A 23,694-nucleotide genomic window follows, 5' to 3' on the forward strand; every position below is an offset into this window, starting at 1 on the left:
GTTGTGAGCACCTTCAATCACAAGAGCAGTCTTCTTGCTGTTTTTAACTTTCATCAAATTGTATTTGAAAATTCTCAGACATGTCACTTTGAAAACAGAGGTTTTCAGGTCGTGAAAGTTTTTAGAAGAGAATTTAGTGAAAGTTGGATGACTGTTGAATTACATGCATGAGGAGCAGTTTGGTCAGGGGTCCATAGAGGAGTATCTGAAAGTCTCTAGCCTATGTTTTCAAACAGCAGGACATGACCTGTTAGTGGATTGTGAAACATAGTGCACTGAGTAGAGTTTTCTTTAAAGCCATATGCTAGAACAGAACCTCTCTGTGAGTCACTAGAGGTACAGCAGCGTTGCTTGGTGGAATTTTCCATTCATAATGTGTGCACACAGGCAGCTGGGGCAGGATCAAACCCAAGGTTTTGTGTATGCCAGGCAAGCACTCTATTTTTGAGCTACAACCCAGCCACGATTACTTTTCACTCTGCAGGAAGTCTAACTTTTACTGTGGGCCGTGGTTTTTAAAAAGTCTGAATATACTATGTAGGCTACTCCAGCATTGTGGATCCCAAGGGTCTCAGAGCTAAATTTAAGCTTATTTCCACTCACATAGATAAGGCGATAGGACAAACATAGAGAAAAATGGACTTGTGGCACAAAGAAAAACAGAGTATACATTTACATTTGCAAGTTTTCTGTGAAAGGAAATTAGAAAATTGTTAGACATAACATGCTTATTTAAAAAAAAAAAAGTCAAACAGCCCTTAAAAAAGGAGTAAAATGTGACGAGCCAATTTTCATTCCTGTCTTAATCCAGCTGTCTTTGGCAAAGGGAAGCAGAGTTAACAACTCCGTATATTTTGTTGCTGTTTTCTAGGCACACAGACAGGAGCACACACTGAACAGATGTGAACAGGTTTGAAACACAAGAACAGAAGCCAAAGCATGATTATGGTGCTATCAGTTCAGTATGGAAATATTTCCATACTCACATTATAAAGGTACTGTTTTTATCTGCTACATACTATTTCACAACAGAAATTGGTATACACCAATCCAATGATTCTTATATTTGTGCACAATTGTTCCCGAATTAAAAATATTTACTTATTTGTATGTGTTGTGTGTGTGTGTGTGTGTGTGTGTGTGTGTGTGTGTGTGCACAAGGAGGCACCAGGGCCCCTGGGGCAGAAGTTATAGGTGGTTGCGAGCAGCCATGTGGTGCTGGGAACTGAATCTAAGTCCTCTGCAAGAGCAAAGCACAACTCTTAACTGCTTAGTCATCTCTTTATCCTGTCTCCTAATTTTTTAAGGAATGCTTCAGTACACATTCTAATACCTAATTCTTCAGATACATGCATGAATATTTCTTTAGGCTGGGTGACTACAATTGAGTAGAGCAAAGGCAGACATATTTTAGATACTATAAAACTGCAAACTGTCCACAGAAAACACTGTATCAATTTACACTTCAACAATACTGGACTTACTCATTTCCTCCTGTTATCTCCAGCACTATTACCAGTTCTTTAGTATCTACCATTTCAACATACTTATACATTTTCCTGGTTGCTTTTGTGTGTGTGGTTTTTTGTTTTGTTTTGTTTTGTTTTTTGAGACAGGGTCTCCCTGTAGTCTCAGCTGGCCTGGAACTCTCTATGAGAACAAGGCTGGCCTTGATTTCACAGAGATCTGCCAGTCTCTACTTGAGTGTTTGGATTAAAGGAGTGCAACACCATGCTAGGCTCCTGATTGTTTCTGTTATCTCTTCTTTACAAGGTTCTTCATATCATTTGCCTTATATTTATAGGTGCTTTTTACATTACTGTCTTTAAAAATTTGTATTTTGCATGTATGAGTGTTTGCCTGCATGAATGTTAATTGCAGCAGATGCATGCAATGTCCATGGAAGCCAGAAGAGAGCATCAGATCCCCTGGAACTAGAAACAATTGCTAGCTGCCATATGGGTGCTGGCAATGGAACCCAAGTCTTCTTCAAGAGCAACCAGTGCTCTTAACCACCGAGTCATCTCTCCAGCCCACATTATGTATCTCAAACCTTTTATGTTATGTATTTTTCCAATCTTTTTTTATTTATGAATGTAATTTTGTGTATGAGCTTTACAGTTTTAAAAACATTGTGTGTGTATGTACAAGTGTATTGCCTGCACATGTGTAAATGCACCCACACCACATAATGCCCGTGGAGGTCAGAAGAGGGCACTGGATTCCCTTGAAACTGGAATTACAGATGGTTGTTAGCCGCCATGTGAGTGCTGAAAATCAAAGCCAGGTCCCCTGCAAGAGCAGCCAGTGCTCTCAACAGCTGAGCTCTCTCTCTAGCACCAAGAGCTTTATATTAAATTTTTTTTATTTTATTGGTTTGAGACAGGATCTCATGTAGCCCAGGCTGGCCACAAACTTCCTATGTAGCAGAGGATGACCTTGAACTCCTGATCCTCCTACATGGGATTACACCTGGCACATTTTAGAACTACGGCTACATTTTTCTCCCTTTATAGCTACTGGGCTTTGTGCCTTCTTTAAGAATGCCCCCCCTTGCCCTTCACTCATCAAATATTTTCCAGTATTTTCTTCTAGTTCTTTCTACATTTCCATGCTTAATTCACATAGGTCTTACTCAAGGTATAGTGGTCAAGAATTTCACCATCATATACTGAATAGTTCAACCTTTCCCTATTTATTGTGATACTCTTTTTCAAAGATCAAATTCCTGTGCATGTATACACTGCAGGATTTCTGGGTTGTCTGTGTCTGTGATTTATTTCTGTGCCAACAGCACATCCCAGCTACACTGATGTGGTATCTAATCAAAATTGAATATTCCAGATAAACGCTATTTTTATATGTATAGGTGTATTGTCTGCATGTAGACAGGTGTTGTGCAATGCCCGCAAAGGTCAGAAGAGGTCATCAGATGCCCTGGAACTGGAGTTAAGGACCATTGTTAGCTGCCATGTGGGTGTTGGCAATCGAACCCAGGTCCTCTGTAAGAACAACCAGTGCTCTTAACCACTAAGCCATCTTTCCATCCCGCCCCCAGAAAAATATAATCAAACTGTTATATCCACTTAAACATTTTGTTGCAACAGTATGAGATTGCTTTGAATTTACAATCTGGTATGACGTATTTATGATGTTAGGTCTTCTCATATCTGGCATACCTCCCACAGATTATTTATTTTCTATGAACCTTGGTTTTCTTTTTTTTTTTTAGCTCCAGTTGGCCTGAAACTATGTAGCTCGGGCTGGCCTTGAACTCAAAGATCTACCACCTCTGCCTCCCAAGTGCTGGATTAAAGGTGTATGTCACTGTATTTTTTTGCAGATGTTGTGAATGGTGATCTATTATCTCCACACATTCCAAATGGTCATTGCTTGTGCATTCAAAACCTTCAGATATTGGTGTTGTTATGCAAGGCTTTCCTGCTAAGTTTTCTTAGTCGTAGTAGTAGAAGCCAGCAGACCAGCTTGGATTTCTGGTTAAAAAAAAAAAAAATGTATTTATCAACTTTGTCCTATTTTCGATCATCTATGCTTTTAGTGCTGTTGTCTTTTGAGATAGAATTTTTAACAAGTTTGTTTGCTATAGATTTCTGAGACCTCAAACTAAGGAAGATAAGCTAAGGTTTTCCTCCAAGGTCCAGATTGTTAAGAGTCCTTGGGAGGCAGAAGCTTGATATAGGTGTCTTATTCAGAGATCTTCTCTGCATGTTGGCCAGTTGTGGGTTTCTGTTAATCATCATCTGCTGCATAAGGAAATTTCCCTGGTGAGAGATGAGGGGCACATGAATCTATGGGTGTAAGTCATTAGGAAACAGTCAGTTTAATATAACTATTTAATAGGAAAGTCGTATTGCTCTCCCCTATGTCCTGTGAGCTGTCTAACCTGTTTCCTTAGCCTGATATCAGTGTCAGGTATGGGCTCCATCCTATGGCATAGACCTTAAATCCAATCAGAGTGGTTAATTACTCTCATTAATACTCATGCCACTATTGCACCAGTGGGCATATCTTGCCAGGCCAGTAATTTAAAGTCCTTTTAGTTGCATTAAAATTTTTTTTTGATTTCTCCTTTCATTAATTTCTCCCATCTATATATTTTTTTACATGTTTAAAAAGCTACACTTTCTTATTTTGTATGTATGTATGTGTGGGGGGGGGTAGGAGGGACATGAGTGATCAGAGGCAAATTTGCAGGAGTCTTTCCTTCTACCATGTAGACTTGAGTTTTTGGTAGCAAGTGCCTTCTCAAACATACTCCCAGTACATCCTGGTCTGAGGGTAGGAGGGCCAATCCCGTCCAATCTGGTTTTGGGAGCATGCACAATAAGGCAAAACTGTATTCCCAAGTAAACTTTAAACACCCTATTTATCATCTTATGCCTATGCATAATTGGGTATATATCATTAAAATCAGATGCTTTATGGAAGAGATATGTGCAGAGAGCAAAGGCTCATGTAATCCAAGCCTGTCAATCAAAACAAGAGAACCATCCAAACTACACCTCTAGAGTAAACAAACTCCTCTTCTTTGAACACCATATAAAAAAGGCCCAAACGATATTGGGGGCGCTCGAGTGTTTTCACTCACAAGGCCTGTTGCTCTCTTGCAGTGTGTTCAGATCTTGTTCTGAATAATGTTTCCTTGCTATTCTGCAATCTGTGTGGATTTTTACTTCATTCTTGAATAAGACATCAAGAACCTGAAAACACCCAGCCCAAAGCCTGTTCTCCAGTAAAGTATTCATATAAGCCAGCCAGGAGGTAAGAAAGTATATTCTTTCCTACCTTACTACTAAAAAAATTCACTACTTTCTAGTTTTTCATTCCGATGTCAGTGGTTCATAAATAGCCAGGAGAACTAGAAAGTTTGGTTGGAGAGCCCCCTAACGGCTTTTTAATTGTTCAACTTGAGCTGATCAGACATTTTAGACAGAAGAGGGGGCTGGAGAGATGGTTCTGTGGTTAAGAGCACTGGCTACTCGTCCACAGGACCTGGGTTTGGTTCATAGGACTCACATGGTGGCTGTCTGGAACTCCAGTTCTAGGGGGATTCGATGCTCTCTTCCTGCCCCGACAGACACTGCGTGCATGTGGTACACTTACATGCAGGCAAAACACTCACTTGAGACAAAAATAAATTTAAAAAAATTAAAGATAGGAGACACAGCCAAGCAAGGGTTATGGAAAGAGTCCTCATTCAGGAAGGAGCTTATTTCCTGGCTGGATAAAAGTCTGGTATCCTAGGGCAGGAGAGATGGCTCAGTGGTTAAGAATACTGGCTACTGGCTGCTCTTGCAGAGGACCCAGGTTTGAATCCCAGCACCCACACGGCAGCTAACAACTGGCCTAACTCCAGTTTCAGGGGCTCCGACGTCCTCTTCTGACTTCTGTGGCACTGCACAACATGGGTGCGCTTACATACATGCAAGCAATACATTCATACACATAAAATAATACTAAAAAGAAGTCTGGTGTTCCTGCCTTTATTTTGTGTTTACCTTTTTAATCACCTGCTTGAGAACTACTCAAGTGCAACCATAGCACAGAAACAAATCATGCTCTTAATGTTTGAATTTCAGGAATAGACATTTTGTAATTTAGACACATGTTAATTAAAGAGAAAGTAGGAGAAATGGACAAAGGGGAAAAAACTTAACCTCCAAGCTGCAGACTTAGGTTTGACTTTAATTTCAGGAATAGTAAAACCTAATAATAGTATTATTTCAGACACATGTAACAACAAAAGGAAAAGCAGAAAAAAATCTCAAGTGAGGCTGGGCAGGGTGGTACACGCTCTTAATCTCAGCACTCTGGGAGGCGGAAAGAGGTGGCTCTCTTAAGTTCCAGATCAGTCTGGTCTACATAGTGAGTTCTAGGCCAGGCAGGGCTACATAGTGAGTCTCAAAAAGCAAAAACAGCAACAAAAAAATCCCAAGGGACTACAGAGTTAGGTTCTGCTTCTGCCTCCCCCCTCCCCTGGCCCATGAACAGCAGGAGCTATAGAGGTGGAGGGCAGATGGAATACCAGGAATCCAGAACAGAGACAGTAATGAGGGAAAAGAAAAGGCGGACCAGCAGTAACTCTCCCCAGTCAAGGGCAAGGCGAGATCTCCCACAAACCTCAGCTTTTCCCTAAGATTGTTTCTGTTCTCCAAAAAGGAATTTAACTTGGGAGGTGGAGGCAGAACTGCCATGAGCTCAAGGGCAGCCTGGACTACAGAGTAAGTTCAAGGCCAGCCCGCACTACTTGAGACTAACTCAACAGAACAGATTGAGGTGATGATGTAGATTGAGTTTCTCAATGAATCTGAGGTGGCTTACCTACAGATACCAGTGAAAATGCAAATAGGAAATTAATGAAATTAGTAATAAGAGAATCTGAGAAACAGATACAGATAGGTCACCTTGAAAAATATGTAAAAATGATTATATACAGCTAAAGGAAGCAGAGAGTGTAAGTGTGAAGGAAGACACAAGTGGAAGAATTTGAAGCTAAACAGCCTCATACCCAAGGCTCTGTTTTCAGGGCAGTATTTTTTTTCTTTTCTTTTCTTTTTTTTTTTGGTCTTTTTGTAGCCCCTGGAACTCACTATATAGATCAGGCTGGTCTTCAATTCAGAGATCTGCCTGCTTCTGCCTCCAGAATGCTGGGACTAAACGTGTGCTCCACCAACATGCCTAGCTAGGGCAGTCTTTTTTAAAAGCATGTACACATATACACATCATTTCAAGATTATTTCATGGCAGGTGAGCTTGATCAGCAGGTCAAAGTATTTACTATGCACATCTAATGACCTGAGTTTGATCCCTGGGACTTATTTTACATAAGTCCCTTCCTTCATGGTGGAAGCAGAGAACGAATTCCACACAATTGTCGGATCTCCACACATGCACCTCCATACATGCAGAGTGGTACAAGGATAGTGCTACACATACATCAGAGAGAGAGAGAGAGAGAGAGAGAAACTAAAATTACTGCTTTATAATTTAAAACTATTGCAATAAAAATACAAATATGTGGGCTGGAGAGATGGCTCAGTGGTTAAGAGGACTGGCTGGTCTTACAGAGGTCTTGAGTTCAGTTCCCAGCACCCACTTGGTGGCCAATAGCAGGCTAACTCTAGTTCTAGGCCATCCACCACCCTCTTCTGGCCTCTGCAGACAGTGCACACATAGGTGCACTTACATATATGCAGGCAAAACATTCATACACATTAAAAAAAAAAGAATTACAGGGCCGGGCGTGGTGGCGCACATCTTTAATCCCAGAAGCGCCGGGGGATGGGGGGGGGGGAATCTCTGTGAGTTCAAGGCCAGCCTGGTCTACATAGTGAGTTCCAGGACAGCTGGGGCTACAGGGAGACCCTATCTCAAAAAGACCAAAAAAAAAAAGGAAAAGAATTACAAATATGGAGAACAAAAAATAAGGCTGGGTGTGGTGGCTCACGCCTGTAATCCCATCCACTCAAGAAGAGGAGGAAGACGACTGCCACAGGTCCAAGGCAGGTAGATCTGCATAGTGAGGTCGTCTCAGAGAAGACAACAAACAAAACCAAATTATAGGTATAGTGGTATAAACCTAAAATCCCAGCTAAAATGCATTGGGGTTTGGGGGGGGGCAGGTGGGGAGGGAGCAGGGAGGGAGGGAGGGAGGTTGTGTCTGTATCAGTGATAGAGCTTCTCTAGTACACACAAGGCCTTGGCTTCAATCTCCAGGAACAAAAGCAAAACAAAAAACAAAACAAACAAACAGCATATGAGGTTCAATGTGAAGATCCCTAATACCAAAAACTAAAAGTACAAACACAAGCATGTGGTTTTATTTTTCTTGTTCAGTTTTCCTGGAGTAAAAGACCAGCTCCATGCAGCATCTTCTGTGATCTTCCTCGCCACCTGCTTGAACATCACTTGCCACTGCCTATAAACTTGTGTCTATAGTTCTCCAAATACACGGGATTAAGTGTGCCACTATACCCAGTTTATCTGTGTTTTACCAGGCAGATGTGTGTTCATGCTCTTACAGACTGTGCCTTTGAAAATCCTCCACTAAAAGCTGTGGCAATTTTTTAAGCACAGTTAGGACCTAGGACATGTCTGCTGCTCTAGTTAGGAATTGGGATATGCCGGGTTTCTAGTCATGTGAATCACATTTTTACATCCAATCTATGGCGAGCCATTCAATTTCTTCATCTCGTTCCTTTCTAGTCCCCTCCCCCTCACTGTTGTTTTCTCCCTCACAAAGTATTATTTCCATGAGGGTAAATGCCATAGCACCCACAAAAATACCATATAAAGTGTTGTACGTTTGCTGAATGAGTTACATAAAGTGCAAAAAGAAAACATTGTTTTAAAATAAACACTATAATAAATTTCTCTTATATTGCTTTTAAGTTCTGAGTTTTAAGACACTGCATAATAAAAACATAAGAAAATTTATTAAAATTTGAAGGCAAAAACATAATTTTGAAAGATTAGATTTATGTCAGGTGTGATGATGAATGGATAGTTTCTTGAAATTCTAAATCAGATCCAAGAGTGTCACTTTCAGAATGTTCTAGAGCATTGGCTTACTTTTCATTGTCTTAGATGAGGCAGCCACTATTCTCTTTCTTGGCAGAAATGGCCTTTTTCAAAGACTCACTTTTAACTGGCTCACTGACTACAGACCTACTTTCCCCGGCTCCTTTGCTTTTCGAGTTCACAGTAGAGGCAGAGTCAGAACGCAGGTCCCTCCCGGGGTGTTTCTTAGCACAGTGCTTCTTGGTAGATTCACTAGTTCTGGTCATTTTCTCTGAAGATCTATTTTTAGACAACATTGCTTCTTCTCTTTGATTCCCAGTTTCAGTAATCCTATCTGCTACAGGAGAACATGTTCTGGCAATGAACCCTTCGAAAGATTCCTCCCGATGCTCAGGGGCTGCAACTCCTAGGTCGTCTCTTGAAGCTACTGATGCCTCTTGTGTAGAAACTGGAGCATGGAAGGAGTCGAGAGGCAAAGGAATTCTAGTATCATTTGTAATTTTCTGAAACTAGAAGAAAAGCAATGTCCTAGTGAACAAAGTAAGCCACTATCCATTAATAAGAAGAGTTCAAAACTTCAATACAAACTGTGATCTTAACATTAGGTAGTCACTTCACTACTCAGATTTTGTTACTCATTTTCCTAATTATATACTGCCATGTGATTCTCAATGCAAAAATTAGGTATACTTAGAGCTAGATGTACCATATTTTAAGAGTTTTGTATGTTTATTTTTCCATTTCCCTGATTAAAAACAAATCTGTTCTCTAAGAAATTTTCTAGCCTCCATGCATAGATGAGAGGAATCCAACGCTAGAGGGCTGAGTTCATAAGCTGTCAACTCTAAGACCAGACAGGCTGGGAGATGGGGCTGTAGGTGAGGCAAAGGAAAAACAGCAGGAGGTGCCATTCCAGTAACTGGGTGGCTGTAGGGCACTGACTGCTCCTTTTATCTGGGTTACTTGTGTTAAAAACCTCCCTGCACTAGTACTTGTACCTTCATTAGCATCCCTTCATTGTAAGCTGACTGCACACAGATAGAGACCTAGATGAAATAGGAATAAAATATGCATTTAAAAAATTTTACATTTGGATCATTTTCTTTAATATTTCATTTCTTTCACTGAGCATAACTGGCTTGAAGTATAAATTATCAAAAGAACTTCCAGTTTTTATTTATGGTCATGCAGTATGACGAGATGGGTACACTTACTGTTCTCAGACTTGGAGAGAATCCCCAGGAGGCTTCTGGCCCTGACCAACTCAGGAACCACTATTGAGAGCATCATTATTTCTCTAACTGGGAAAACTCTTTACTAATGACTCTTAAATCAAGTTCTACTGTGTTCACGTACCTGAATATTTTGCATCTGTCCTACAGTACTCTGCTTTAGATCTGGTTCTTCTCCAAGTGCTTTCTGTTCTGAAGGTAGACTGCTAACAGTAGAATTCATCTGGGGACGACCTAGTACATGGAAATCTGACTGATCAATACCAGCTATTGTGGCAAGCTGCCCAAGCCTGGCGATGAAGAAGAAAGGAGGAAAAGACAAGGGTCACTACAATCACTTAATAATCAATTCCCCACAGCTACAAGCAGGAAATATGTGCATAAACGAATGCTTAGGATTCGGGGAAGTCGTAGAAGTCAATGGCCTACTCCAGACAACAACCTCGTCCTAACTTCTGCTGAGACCACAGACAGTCATCTACTCCTTTCCACATTCCCTGTTCTCCCCAATAATATAGTAAATATCACTTGACTTTATTTTCATGGCATCCATCCTTCCTTTTTGTTTTTTTTTTTGAAGCAGGGTCTCAGTGTAGCCCTAGCTGGCAGCCATAAAATCACAAAAACCCACCTGCTTCTGCTTCCTGAGCGCTGGGATTAAAGGCGTGTGCTGCCACACCCAGCTTACTCCTTCATTTTAAACAGAGCCACCAGCAGTTTCCACTTCTGCTAGCCCCATGCATTTCACCACCTTCCCTCAGTTTCCACAAATGTCTTGGTTCCTTCTCAGCACCAGCCCATTCATCTACCTATAAAACACTGGTCCATCAGCTACATCCAGCATCTTTTGTTTTTTGAGACAGGGTCTCATGTAACCCAAGCTGACCTCAAATTTTTTATGAAGCCAAGGGTTACTTTCAACTCCTGATCCTCCTCTCCCTCTACCTGCCAACTGATGAGATTACAGGTTATGCTCTACCATGGCTGTCTAGCATCTTCTTTTAGCAAAATTACTCCAAGGTGAAAACCACTGACCTACACCTGTATCTGTATCACCCCTGCAGCTCAATAACCATTCTAAGGTCTAGGAATAAAGATAACTTAATTTGGGGCTAGAGAGATGGCTCAGCACTTAAGAGCTCTTACAGAGGACCTGAGTTCAGTTTCCACCACTTATATCAGGCAGCTCACAATCATCTATAACTCCAGTTCCAGGGGATCCAATGCCTCTGGCCTCGATAAGCACCTGCACTTACATGTACATATTCACACAGACACACACAATTAAAAATAAAAATATTTAAAAATAATTCAAACATACTTGGCAAAGTAAAAGGCAAAGAATCTCCTATATATTCTGATTTCTTTTAACTAAAATTATCTTTAACTTAGTCTTTTCTTTCTCTTTATTTTTTAAAACACATTGTCTGTTATTTATAATAGACAAAGCTGGATATATTCTGAAGAGTGGGCAAGAGACTGGCTGCTCCTGCAGAGGACTGAGGTTCAGTTCCCAGGACCCACATCTGCTAACAACTGTCCCTAAATCCAGTTTTAGGGAACTCTGATGCAGACACGCTTTTCTGACCTCTGTAAGCATTTCGTGACACAGGTGCACTTAAATACATTTAAGCAAAACATTTATACACGTAAATATTGGATGCATTTCATATAACCAACATTAATTTAGTCTTTACCAAGTGTGTCCCAACCGGCACTTATTCCTCCAAGGGGCGGGGCCTGCTGTGGCGAATTGGTTGAAGAGAGTTAGCTATGGAGAGGGAGCTGCGGAGAGTTAGCCACGGAGGGAGGAACACTGGGGTCATCTTGGAAGCGAGTGGCGCATAAAAAAATGGCCCTGGTGTCTCACCTGTGTGGACGCGAGAGGGGGTATTTACCGACCTGGAGTGAGACCGCAGGCCCAGGAGGCATGGACTAAAGCTAAGGGAGACTGTGGGTGGGGCGCAGAGGCAATATGGAATGGCGGGCCAGGCCACTGAGACACAGAGCAGAACAAGGTGCCCGAGTGTTAGCCTTTGTAAGTTACTCTGTTTCCCCTACTTTGAATATAAGCTATGAAAAATTCAGGTAAAGGTGTGTTATATGGTTTGTCTAACAGAGCCAGGAAAAACCCTAAGAGACCTTGGGCGTCAAATTGGCACAGTTGGCAGGATGACAGTGCTAGGAATGACAAACCACTGGAGTTGGGAAAAAGCTAAGGAGCTAAATGGCAGCACTGATATGGATCTTACAATGGATTATAAAATACGTAACTAAAAAGGAGCCGGACACGCAGAAGCGTGGGCCACAGCTGTGTTGTAAATGTGGGGAAACAGCCCAGTTATGGGTATAAGAAAATTTGTTAAAGGTTATAGAAAAGCTAGAAAAACTTTTAAAGGCCTTGGATACAAGTAGAGAACCAGAGAGGGGGCGTGGCCACTTTGCATAATAAAAGATGTACCCCAAGTGGGGGAAGCTGAAAAGGCCAGGGAGGTGCTGGCAGATTAAGTTGCAGAGCCTGAGAGAGAAAGAAAACGGGACATTTTAACTTGTGTAAGGTCCAAGGACTTCGGAAAAAGACAGATAATACGAATGGATAAAACCTTTCCATGCTATGTCAGACCTTATCTATGATTGATTTAATATATGTTAACCTTCCTCTAAGTATTTTACAGATGTGAAACCCATTTGAAAGATACCTGAAGAAACAAAGGCCAGCTATAATTGTAGGATTCTTGGGAGTTTTATGGTTGGGTAAGATGACAACAGAGGCTCCCAAACTACACAAGTGTTAAGAAAATCTATATTACCGGGGGTGGGTTGCCCCGCTATGAACTGTTGGTCAGAGAGAGATCCTAGAGGTCCTCAAATTCACCAAGGCTATTACCACTAATGTCGGTTACACACTAGAAAGGTTAGTAAGGCCACATTGCTGAGGACACTGCACGACATGAGCATGGGAAGAAAAGAAATGATGGAGGTGAGACTAAGCCAAAAACTCCATGCCACTGGATGGGTGACGTTCACAGTACCAGAAGGCGCTATGCAGATGGTTGGGGAAGAAAGGATCTGCTATGAACCTACTCAACAATGGACCCCACATGCTGTACAGTATGGACAATGCCAAGTACTGTCTGCAAGTGCAATAATGTCTTGACCAACATATGTACAACTGACAAATTTCTAATCGGATAAAGCCCATTCCTAGGGGTGGTACATACATCTGGTGCTGTAGACCAGGCTAACCTTGTGTTGAGAAAGGCTACAGGCCCTAGTGGGGAAGCCATTACAAGCATACTGTTTGATGAATATAGTACAAATACTGGGATATCCTCTAGGCATTTGTATTTACATTCATGTTTGTTTAAATGTGTCTACTTCCTTCCATTTGTCTTTATAGTAGAAGAAACACCACTGAGATAGACCAGTGGACACAGCCTAAAGACGAATAATGCAGAGGCCCAAGGAGTCTCTTATCTTGCCATGATATAAGAGAGATCACCCTACACTTGTCACCCCCTCCAAGGCTCAGGGACCTTAGCGGAAGATTGGCAGAAAGAGTGTAAGAGCCGCAGGAAGGGGTGGAGTGTGTCCTAAGGGACACTTATTCCTCCGAGGGGCAGGGCCTGCTGCACTATATTTTACTTTTTTATGACGGGCTTTCTACCCATCATAAAGGCAGGTTTACCGTCCTGTATTTCTTTTAAAATGAATTTTCCATTTAAAAAAATCAAATTTACTGTTGTTAATTACACAACAAATATGTCTTGTGGAAGCTAGGAAAGGTATTCAAGTTCCTCAGCAAGTTACTATTAACATCACTGAGGAAGACTGTCCTACAAAGAAATAAACTAACCCAGCATCTTTAAGGAGATCCAAGAAAGCATGGAACTTCTGGAAAGAATTCTCAATGCTGCCCAAAACACCTTCATCATCCAGGATCATGCTTGTCAGTGACTGTGCATGAAGGGCTTCAGACAAGGAGAAATTTATATTTCTTAACTGGGCATTTTCCTGTTCGAGCTACAAAAGAAGGTTGAAATTATACGATATGATTTTTTTCACAGTCATCTAAAGAAAACAATTTCTGAGTAAAGCATTTTAAAATGTAAGTAATTCATAATTAAGGCCTCAATCAATAAAAAACAATAAGCATATCACATAACAATCTTTATCTGAGGCATTCGGGAAAATTTCCTATGCGATGTATAGTATATAAATAAAAGTTACTGTTTTATTAATAATTTTTCCACATTCCTAACCAGCTAAATATCATATCACTGTATAACAGAGAATTAGCTGCCTGAGGCTCACCTTAATATAGCAGCCTGATCTGAGCAAAAGTATAATTCTGCTATAATTAATCCATTAAGGACTGATATTTTCACACTTCTTAATAAAGGATGTCCATGTGCAACAGCACGCACGTGGCAGTCAGAGGACAACTGGAGGGAAGGGTAGCAGCAACGTCTTTATCCACTGAGCCGTCTCATCAGCTCCCAAGCAGAACACTTAATATGCACCTTTTAAAGTCTTTGTTAATTTACTAATTCTCAATTCTCCACAGCTGCCACCCTAACTTTTTGAGTACTGTAATTCTCTTGCACGTTCCTCACCCTCTCCATCTACTCAGGCAACACTGTATCAAACCCAGCCCTGGTGCTTCTCAGAAAGGCTAATTTTTCAATTTTTCATGATATATTTTTTGCCTTACATAATCAAGTGCTCAATATTTACTGAATGAGCAAGTGTCCTTCAATACAATACATACAAAGATTCTTCCTCAAGCTCACTTTGCAGTATGGAACTACTTATAAAATCTTCTAGCTCTAGGCACATTAGTTCACTGCCCACAGTACACAGATTTTATCCTCTAATGGCATTCTTAAGAGCTTTCCATTATCTTATACTTCATATTTTTATTTGCCTTAAGTTTTTTTTTTTTTTTTTTAAGATACAGTATGGCCATGTAGTCAAGGTTGGCTTTGAATTCACTAGAATGGTCTTGAACCTGCAGTCATCCCCCTGCCTCAGCCTTCCAAGTGTTGGCACCATGCCCTCAAACCACCACACCCAACCTCAGAGACATCTTTAAATTAGTTAATTTTCCTAACTCACTCTAAGAACACAGTCTCATTACCATTTGTTATTATATACACAGTATAAGCCTAATTTATTATACATTTCGTAAATAGAAAATATATGACAGCCTGGGGGTGCTTTTTTATACTAAAAATTTTTTACCCTTCAAATTTTTACTTTTTTTTTTGGTCTTTTTGAGACAGGGTCTCCCTGTAGCTCCAGCTGTCCTGGAACTCACTCTGTAGACCAGGCTGGCCTCGAACTCACAGAGGGTCTGCTACATACTTTTTTAGAATATAATCATGACAATAAAATGTAAGGTTAAAATGGTGCAACTCAGTTTACAATACACTATATCACTCTGAAAATGTTAAAGTTTATGTGTACATGATTTAAAATAAAACAAAACTAAAAAACAACTCTCAAAACACAAGAAAAAGACTTATTTACCTCACTGACACGCTTGTCAGCCTTAAGCCGTGTTACTCTTTCCTCCTTCAACTGTTTCAGGCACTCCTCCAGTTTTTCCTAGTATTAGGATGTGGAATAACACAGTAATTAACACACACTGTGGCCCTGCAATCTCTAGTAGCTACATACTCCACTAAGCACTTAGGCAGAGGCAGAAGGAAGCTCACACAGTGGGATGATTTGCCTATCGTGCCATGTTAGTGAAGTTAATTTCTAAAACAGATCAAATCAGCACATTACAGATTTATATAAATCTCACTCTTTCCAACTCTCATTTGTAGCACTTACCACAAAAGGCATGTATGCATATTAAGTTAGGGAACCACAAATAAAATATTAACAGCCATGAAAAGAAACTTTTATTCTATTCTTGTGGTTCTTCATAATAGGAAATTTATAACATGCTTAACACACCTGAATTATGTAACTACAAACTAAAATGCATATTACAAAATTAAACACTTTCAAAGCACGTTATGTATGCCAAGCATTGGTCTAAGCATTGGTTTTCTAGTACTACCTAACCCAACCTAACCATTAAAACCTTACAAGAAGAACAAGCATAGTAACTCCATCATTTTACAAACGAGAACATCAAGGCAGGAGAAGCAGAGTTCCACACCCAACATTAGTTAAGTAGTCAAGCCAGGCTTTGAATTCAGGAAGTTGAATACCAGTCCTGGTCACAGAAGGGGTAGCCTTCTTCTTCATTGAGATCAAGAAAACAGTGTACACCGGCAAACTTACCATTTTCAGGAATGAGACTCTATAGTCTTTGACAGAGAGTGTGTGTGTGTGTGTGTGTGTGTGTGTGTGTGTTGATGGGGGCTGTCACTATCTGTGTACTCCCCAGGGGTCCTGGTTCCTCCAAGGGGCAGGGCCTGCTGCAGAAAATTGACTGTGGAGAGTTAGCCGTGGAAGGAGGGGCTTGAGGCGCCATCTTGGAACCAAAGCCGTGAGCCACCAGGAAGGGCGGCTGCAGGCATGAGGAACATGCAGCAGCTGGGGGGTACTCAAGAACAGACCGGCCTGGCACTTACCATGCCCCTGAGGCGTGGGTGAAAGCTAGCAGCAACTATGGGCATGCCATGGGAGCGATCTGATATGGCGGGCTCTGAGCTGCCACCACACATAGCTCAGTAGTGCAGAGCTAGACACTGAGTGTTCATTTTGTTGTTGTCACTCCCCTCCTCCCCTACAATAATAATAAATGTTCATAAAGATATGTTATATGGTTTGTCTGATAGCACAAGAGACCCCGAGAGAACTCTGGCGACATTGTGTTAGGTAAAAATCCTAAAACAGCGCCTAAGCTTCTCCACCATTCCAGTGTCTCCCTAACCCCATTACTTAAGCACTAATGTAGGAGCTGCTGTGAAGGGATGCAATTAAGGTCTTTACAGCAGGTGACATGAGGATAGAGTGTAAGTGACATCATCAAGCAATCTACTAAAAAGTACCAGGCTCTTCCCTGGAAAAAGATTTCTACTTCTACCATGTTCTATTTTTACTAAAAAGGAGTTCAGAGAAATTCTCCATTGCTGGCTTTGAAGAGGAGGCCTCGACGAGATGAGGGGATCTCCTGACTGACAACTAGCAAAGAAATGGGCCCTCAGTCCTACTACAAGAGCTGAATTCTTACCCAGGACAGGCAGGTGGTAACATAGCCTGGCCCACACCCTACTTTCAGCTCTATAAAAACCTGAACAGAGATCTCAGTCAAGTCTTAATCTGGATGAATGCTCTGGCACTGTGAGCTCATAAATAGGTACTGTTTAAAAGCAATCCAATGTGTAGTAACAATTTATACACGCCCAGGCTCATGAATAAAATAAACAACTTGTCATAAACCATTATTTTTGAGTGGCTGATCATATAATAGTAAACAAAACATGTACGTTAAAAATTACATTTTTGTGTGTGTGTGGTGTGTGTGTGTGTGGCACACATGTGCCACAATCTAAGTTATCTACTGACCTCTTAGACCATGGCACATGTGTGCCGACATATACCACATAGGTCCCAGGTATTGAACTCAGGTCATCATAAATGGCAGCAGGCACCTTTACCAACAGAGCCATCTTGCCGGCCCATACCAAATATTTTCAGTCAGTGTTAAAACCAACCAAGTCTTTATGGGAAAGGAGGAAATCACAAAAGTCCTGTATTTATTATTCACGTAATGGTTTTAACATTTTAAACCGATGCCATAGAAATTATAAACAATGATGTAAATAAGAAGTTCTTGGCACAATTAGAGAAAGGAGATTACACTTACCCATTTTTTTCAAGCCAGTGAGCTTATTGGGCTTCCTTACAGGACTCTGTGTGACCTTAAAAGAGCTGCATCACAGCAAAGTCCCACCCATCATGGATGACAATCTCACTGCAGTCCCCACATAAAAAAATATTTTTTTATTTTATATGTATGAGTGTATTGCCTGCACCTAAGTACACCCTTGATGCGCAATGCCTGTGGAGGTCAGAAGGGGGTGTTGGATCCCCTGGAACTGCAGTTATGGACCACTGTTAGTTGCCATGTGGGTGCTGGGAACTGAACCCAGGTCCTCTGCAAGAGCAGCCAGTTCTCTTACCCTTGCTGAGCCATCTCTCCAGCCCCAATCCCCACATTTTCGACTAGCTCTCAACAGCAGAGTCAAGTGCAATTACATGAAAATTTCTCCCTCTAGTGGAGGGAGTCAGACATGTTACATTTTAAATGATCCTTCTCTCCACTTTTTTTTATTGTTGTTGCCTTTTTGAGACAGGGTCTCCCTGTAGCCACAACTGGCCTGAAATTCAGGATGGAGACCAGGTTAGCCTCGAACTCACAGAGATATGCCCTGCCTCTACCTCCCAAGTGCTGAGTTAAAGGCATGTCACCATGGTGAGCTGTTTTATTTTGTTGTGTTTTGAGATAGTGTCTCATCATGTAGTTCAAGCCTCAGCCTCCTGAGTCTTGGTATGCACCAAAAGAACATTTTTTAAAGATTTTTTTATTTTATATATGTTTTGCCTGAATGTATGTAAGTGCACCTATGTCACACAATGTCCACAAAGGTCAGAAGATATCATCGACTCCCCTTGGAACTGAAGTTCCAGGTTGTTACCTGCCATGTGGGTGCTGGGAACCAAATCCGGGTCCTCTGCAAGAGCAGTCAGTGCTCTTAACTGCTAAGCCATCTCTCAGCCCCCAAATGAACATTTTTGAGGCACTGAAATATTTACATTCTAACATATTTCCAGCGCTTCTGAAATTTAATACTGTTGCCAGCAATACAGCCTACCACTTGGATATATCAGCTCTACTATAACTACTGGCTTACTTTCTCATGTAAGTGTTTGAAGGAAAGGAACATGTTTTATTAAGCATTTATCCCTACTACCTCCTGTGCCTAGTCAAAGTAAACAGGCAATAAAGGTTGGATAAGGAAAAAGCCCTGGCCATATGTATTGAAGACACATGGTTAAGAACAGGTGGAAGCTTGCTCTCCTCTTTGAATCTCCATTTCTTTGCTTACTACTCAGTAAATTTTGGTTTTCGTTTAAAAAAAAAATCTGGAAGATTTTTGCCAGGCATGGTGGCACATGCCTTTAATCCCAGAACTTGGGAGGCAGAGGCAGGTGGATCTCTGTGAGGCCAGCCTGGTCTCCATAGCTAGTTCCAGGCCAGCTATGGTTACAGGAAGACCCTGTCTCAAAAAGACCAAGCAACAATAGAAGCCCTGAAGATACTCTGGGCAAAGTCCTGGCCTGTTAGCTGACAAATTCAGTAACTCCAGGCCTTGGTTTTCTTCTCTTCTATAGAACTGAGATAAATTCATGATAATTAAGTGAATTAATAAATAAAACTCAGAAGAATGCTTGGATATATGACTGCTCAATGCTAAGTGAATAAACATATGAATGCAATTACTATAGACAGGGTATGAATAAACAGTCTCCCCTCCCCATTCAGACATTCAGTCCTTTAGGGAAGCCAAAATTTCCTTAGACAGGTTTTTAACTATAAAATACAGATATGCCAAAATGTGCAAAGGACAAAGCTGTCAGAGACTGCTCATGTAATTACCAACGAACTCTACAACTTCCCAGTACCTCCCATAGGCCATCAAGAGACAACCCCTATTTAATTATATTTCTGATTCAGTCTTTCCTCTGGCATGCACAGCTGAGCACGGAACAGCTTCTACAGGGAGAATTAGGTTCCCTCAGAGCTAGGGGCTATCTCGGTGCTTATTCTAAGTGATGACTTCCTATGCTGTACTGGATCAGTTACATTTCCTTCCATCTTCTCTTTCAAATAGGTTAGAATTTCATCTTTTTATTGTGAGCTTACACATTTGAAGTATTTTTTTTAATTTCTTTTTATTCTTTTTATGTGCCTGCATGTTATGCCTGCATGTATGTACGTGTGCCACATGCATGCCTAAAGTTTCTCTTAAAAGACTACTTTAGGAGCTGGAGAGGTGGCTCAGTGGTTAAGAGCAGTGAGCAAAGGAACCAGGTTCGGTTCCCAGCACCTAACCCACATGGTGGCTCTCAATCATCTACCAACTCCAGTTCCAGGTGATCTGATGCCCTCTTCTGGCTGTGGTCATTACTTGCACAGGTACATTTATATACATATAGAGAAAACACTTATACACATAAAATAAAAATAAATGAATTTAAAAGAGAAAGATCATTTTAGCTAATTCTCAAAATAAAAAAAAAAGCCAAGAGTGTCCTCAACACACTGTGAATGAGAAATTCTGTGGCTATAGTTCCTAATTGATCTTCCCCATGGCCATAACCACTTTTAGACACAAATCTCCTGAGCTGGGGGCAGAGATCAGTAGTAGAAGGCATGCCTAAAACATGCACAAAGCATGCTCCACAGCATTTCAAACAAAGAAAGTAACAGAAAGAAATAAAAAACCCACAAAAGCCAATTTCTCTTAGAAACTTTGTGAGGGAAATGAGCACAACACACTGATCAAGGACTTTTTACTTCACAACTTACAAATAAATCAATTCAAGTGCTTTAAAAACCAGGTACTATAGGTGTTCATTTATAAGATAAAAGGGGCTGTCATATGTTCTACACAGATTCCTCCCCAAGAGTCTATAATTCTGTTAGTGACTAAGATTTCTCTATATAAGTGTTATAATTTTTTTTTTTTTTTTTTAGAAAGGATATCCTGTAGCTCTAACTGGCCTGGAACTCACTATGTAGACCAGGCTGGCCTGGAACTCACAGAAATCCTCCTGTCTCTGCCTTCCAAGTGCTAGGATTAAAGGCGTATGCCACCACATACCCAGTATATATATATATGAGAATCAAATCCAGGGCTAAGCAAGGGGTTTACCATTAAACTAAATCCTCAAATGACTTTTTAAAAAATTTGAATCAAATACTGATTTCTATAATCACATAAAAAATGGTTGTGTCCTTCACCCATGTAACAACATTCTGAGATGCTGACATCTGTAACTAGAACTCAGGCCCTCACCAGACACAAACCTACTTGGCACCTTCATCTTAGACTCACATAGACCACACAAAAAAGTCAAAGGCTTCTTAAAAGACAAGGTCTTCCAGAAACTAAACAATATAGACATTATCAGTTTCCCATTAAAGCCTAAATAAAAAGCATGTTTAAGACACAAAAAAATTGTTGTGAAAATTCTTTTTGCTCACACAGAAAAAATGAAATGACATTAGATGCTGGGTTTTAAAGTAGTATCATGTAGTTTCTAAAATTTTTTATGTTGTGAAAGGAAAATATCAGTATCAAAACTTTATTTTCAAAGCCAGGCATGGTAGCTCACATGGGAGGTGATCAGGAATTCAAGGCCAGACTGAGGTTAGTAGTGAGTTCAAGGACAGCCTGAGCTATATGTGACTCCGTCTCAAAAAAAATAAAAAAGCAAACAAAACATAACAAAAACCCTTTCTATCAACTATACTTTCCTTAAAAAGCTCTATTTTTCTCATTAGAATGTTCAGCTAGCACTATCAAATTCCTGGCCTTCGAACAAACAGAAACATCCCAAACTCCAAGGTGGATGGCATCTGAGGATGACAGTTAAGGCTGTCCTCTGGTTTCCATATGCAAATCGACTACATGACAGTACTCAATTTCCTTAAATTTATTTTATGATCATTAAGGTTCTCCTAATATTCTAAGAGGGGAAAAAATGGTGCCATCCTTTTATTTTGTAAAGTATACACATCCTCCTCTCATCTGGTTCTAAGATAAGGAACTCTTCAATGGAATAAGCATTAGAACAGAGAGGCAAACAGAATTCCAATGAACTGCCTAGGGCTGTTTCAGAATCAAGCTTCCACCAAGGGCAAATGAGTTTGAAATAATCTCTGTATCTTGAAAGTGATAGCTCTGTACCTGTAATGCTTCTTGTTTTAAACTGGTTTTCTGAGGCACTTCATGAACACTTTCTGAAGAATCATCAACCTCTTCAATTTCTGAGGATGAAGGACTCTCTACTGTCACAGTTACAGGAAAATCTGTTTGCTTAAATAAAAGAGAACAGACTTATTAATAACATAAACCAAATACTAAATACCAGAGGACATCTAATCAAACTGGCTTTTCTACAGTATCAAGTTATTATCTACAGATGCTTTTCCCTACTCCTTAGCATAAACAATGAGTGCCAGGAAACTCCACTTATTCTTGCTGTCGTACTACACAGAATTCTGTTATGCACAGCTATGACTACTGTTTGGAATTGCCCATATTATTTGACTAAACAATCTTTGTTCAGGTTAATTTTAATATTTTTATACTGAAGATGAGAAATTTATTCTTCAACACGAGACAAAGAGTGTGGAAGTACAATATTTAAAAGGAAAATCCATCAATAGGGGACAGATCAAGAATGAACAGAATACTTTAATGTCAATAAACTGAAATATAATAAACACTAGGATGGTTTTTAAAATAAACCACAAACATACAACTGAAAGTGATCCACCATAACCTCATCTTCTCCTCATCCTTCAGTCAAAACTAGTGTAGTAAGTACTAGTCTTCTGTCAAGTTTCAGTAGCACTGGTATGTTGTCCACCATCAGAGGTAACTCACTACTTAAAAGCTGACTTGGTCACAATCCTTCTAAAAAATATACAAATTGAAGCTGAGTGCTGGGAAAGTCACCATAAACAGCAAACCCTGCAGTATATGTAAATCCTCAATGGCAGAATGAGATGGTACCCAAACCCTTTAGTGTATAGGGTCAGTACTGACACCCAGGGTGACAGCATTTAAGGTGCTCTTCTCCTCATCTCAGAGAACCTGCAGAATATCCCTGAATGACTGGGAGAGAAAACCCAGCCCTGAGACAGAATAAGTTTGCTCTAAGATTGTGAGACAGGAAGACAGGGGATATTTACGGTTCATTATGAAGAAGAAAGGCTCTGAGAAACCACACACTGGCACTTACTGCTTTGCCCCAGCCTTAAGACTTCAATATGTATGTATGTATGTATGTATATATGTATGTACCCCAAAGCAACAGTTCTTGAAAATCTGTACAGTGTTAAGTAATCACCTCCATGATAATAAGACATAATGGCCAAATTTTTTTGTATCAGCTTATTTATCGACTAGAGAAACAGCATGTCTAAGATGAAACCCCCAGGCTTTCTGTGTGTGTCATATACATAACTGTATCATGGCATTAGGACAGCAGTCTGGAAAGCTTAAATAGATTTACTTCAGGGAGGGAAATCAATTTTATAAGGCTCTAGTCAGTTTAAAAGGCACAGAGAATGACCCTGTACTTTTCCTACTGTAATTCCTTATATGTTATAAACATGAAAAATACATACCTGCAGGTGAGTAGATAAATCACGGGTTTTAATGACTGGAAAACCCCTGAAAGGATACCAACAAATTAAGCTATGTTTTGATGTAAACACTATGTAATCAAACTTGCTTGCATTATGTACACTCTCCATATAGAATCACATACAGTACTAAATACCTCAAAATAAGCACCTGGAAGGCTGTGCCTCGGAAGAAATCAAATAGACTGAACAGAATTGTTTTGTAACAGTTTAGACATTCAGTCCTATGTGCTGGTAATTCACATTACCATCCTGTTTAGGGTAACTGAGATTTCTAGTCTTACTCTTTTTAACAGTGATACTAATCAATTTCTAATTTGCAACTTCTTAAACGAGGATAGACTAATGATTATCTCAAGAAAATATGAAACCATAATGATATATAACTAGAATGTAAAAGTGGACAGGCAAGCAGTTGCTCACATGTGTAATCCCAGCATTCAAGAGGTCAAGACAGAAGAATTTGGCTACATAGGGAGCTCCTGTCTTAAAAAAAGAAAAGTTGGGCCTCAG

The 23,694-nt window shown here is 40.3% G+C and overlaps 1 protein-coding gene across 3 annotated transcripts in view; it reads right to left on the bottom strand.

The window, feature by feature from the left end:
- Positions 1–7,778: 7,778 nt before the first annotated feature.
- Cep78 (centrosomal protein 78) overlaps positions 7,779–23,694 on the bottom strand; it is a 38,179-nt gene continuing 22,263 nt past the window's right edge. For 2 of the 3 annotated variants that reach the window (XM_029555409.1, XM_029555408.1), the window contains 6 exons: positions 23,164–23,209; positions 21,716–21,844; positions 15,306–15,383; positions 13,630–13,796; positions 9,898–10,063; positions 7,779–9,050 (listed from right to left, as the gene is read on the bottom strand). In XM_029555409.1, coding sequence (XP_029411269.1) covers positions 8,604–9,050; positions 9,898–10,063; positions 13,630–13,796; positions 15,306–15,383; positions 21,716–21,844; positions 23,164–23,209 — 1,033 coding nt within the window. In that variant the 3' untranslated portion in view covers positions 7,779–8,603. The remainder of the gene's footprint in view (positions 9,051–9,897; positions 10,064–13,629; positions 13,797–15,305; positions 15,384–21,715; positions 21,845–23,163; positions 23,210–23,694) is intronic. The other variant, XM_008851856.3, reaches the window with a different exon arrangement.

Source organism: Nannospalax galili, unplaced genomic scaffold (genome assembly GCF_000622305.1).
Source record: "Nannospalax galili isolate Female #2095 unplaced genomic scaffold, S.galili_v1.0 scaffold306, whole genome shotgun sequence".
NCBI lineage: Eukaryota > Metazoa > Chordata > Mammalia > Rodentia > Spalacidae > Nannospalax > Nannospalax galili.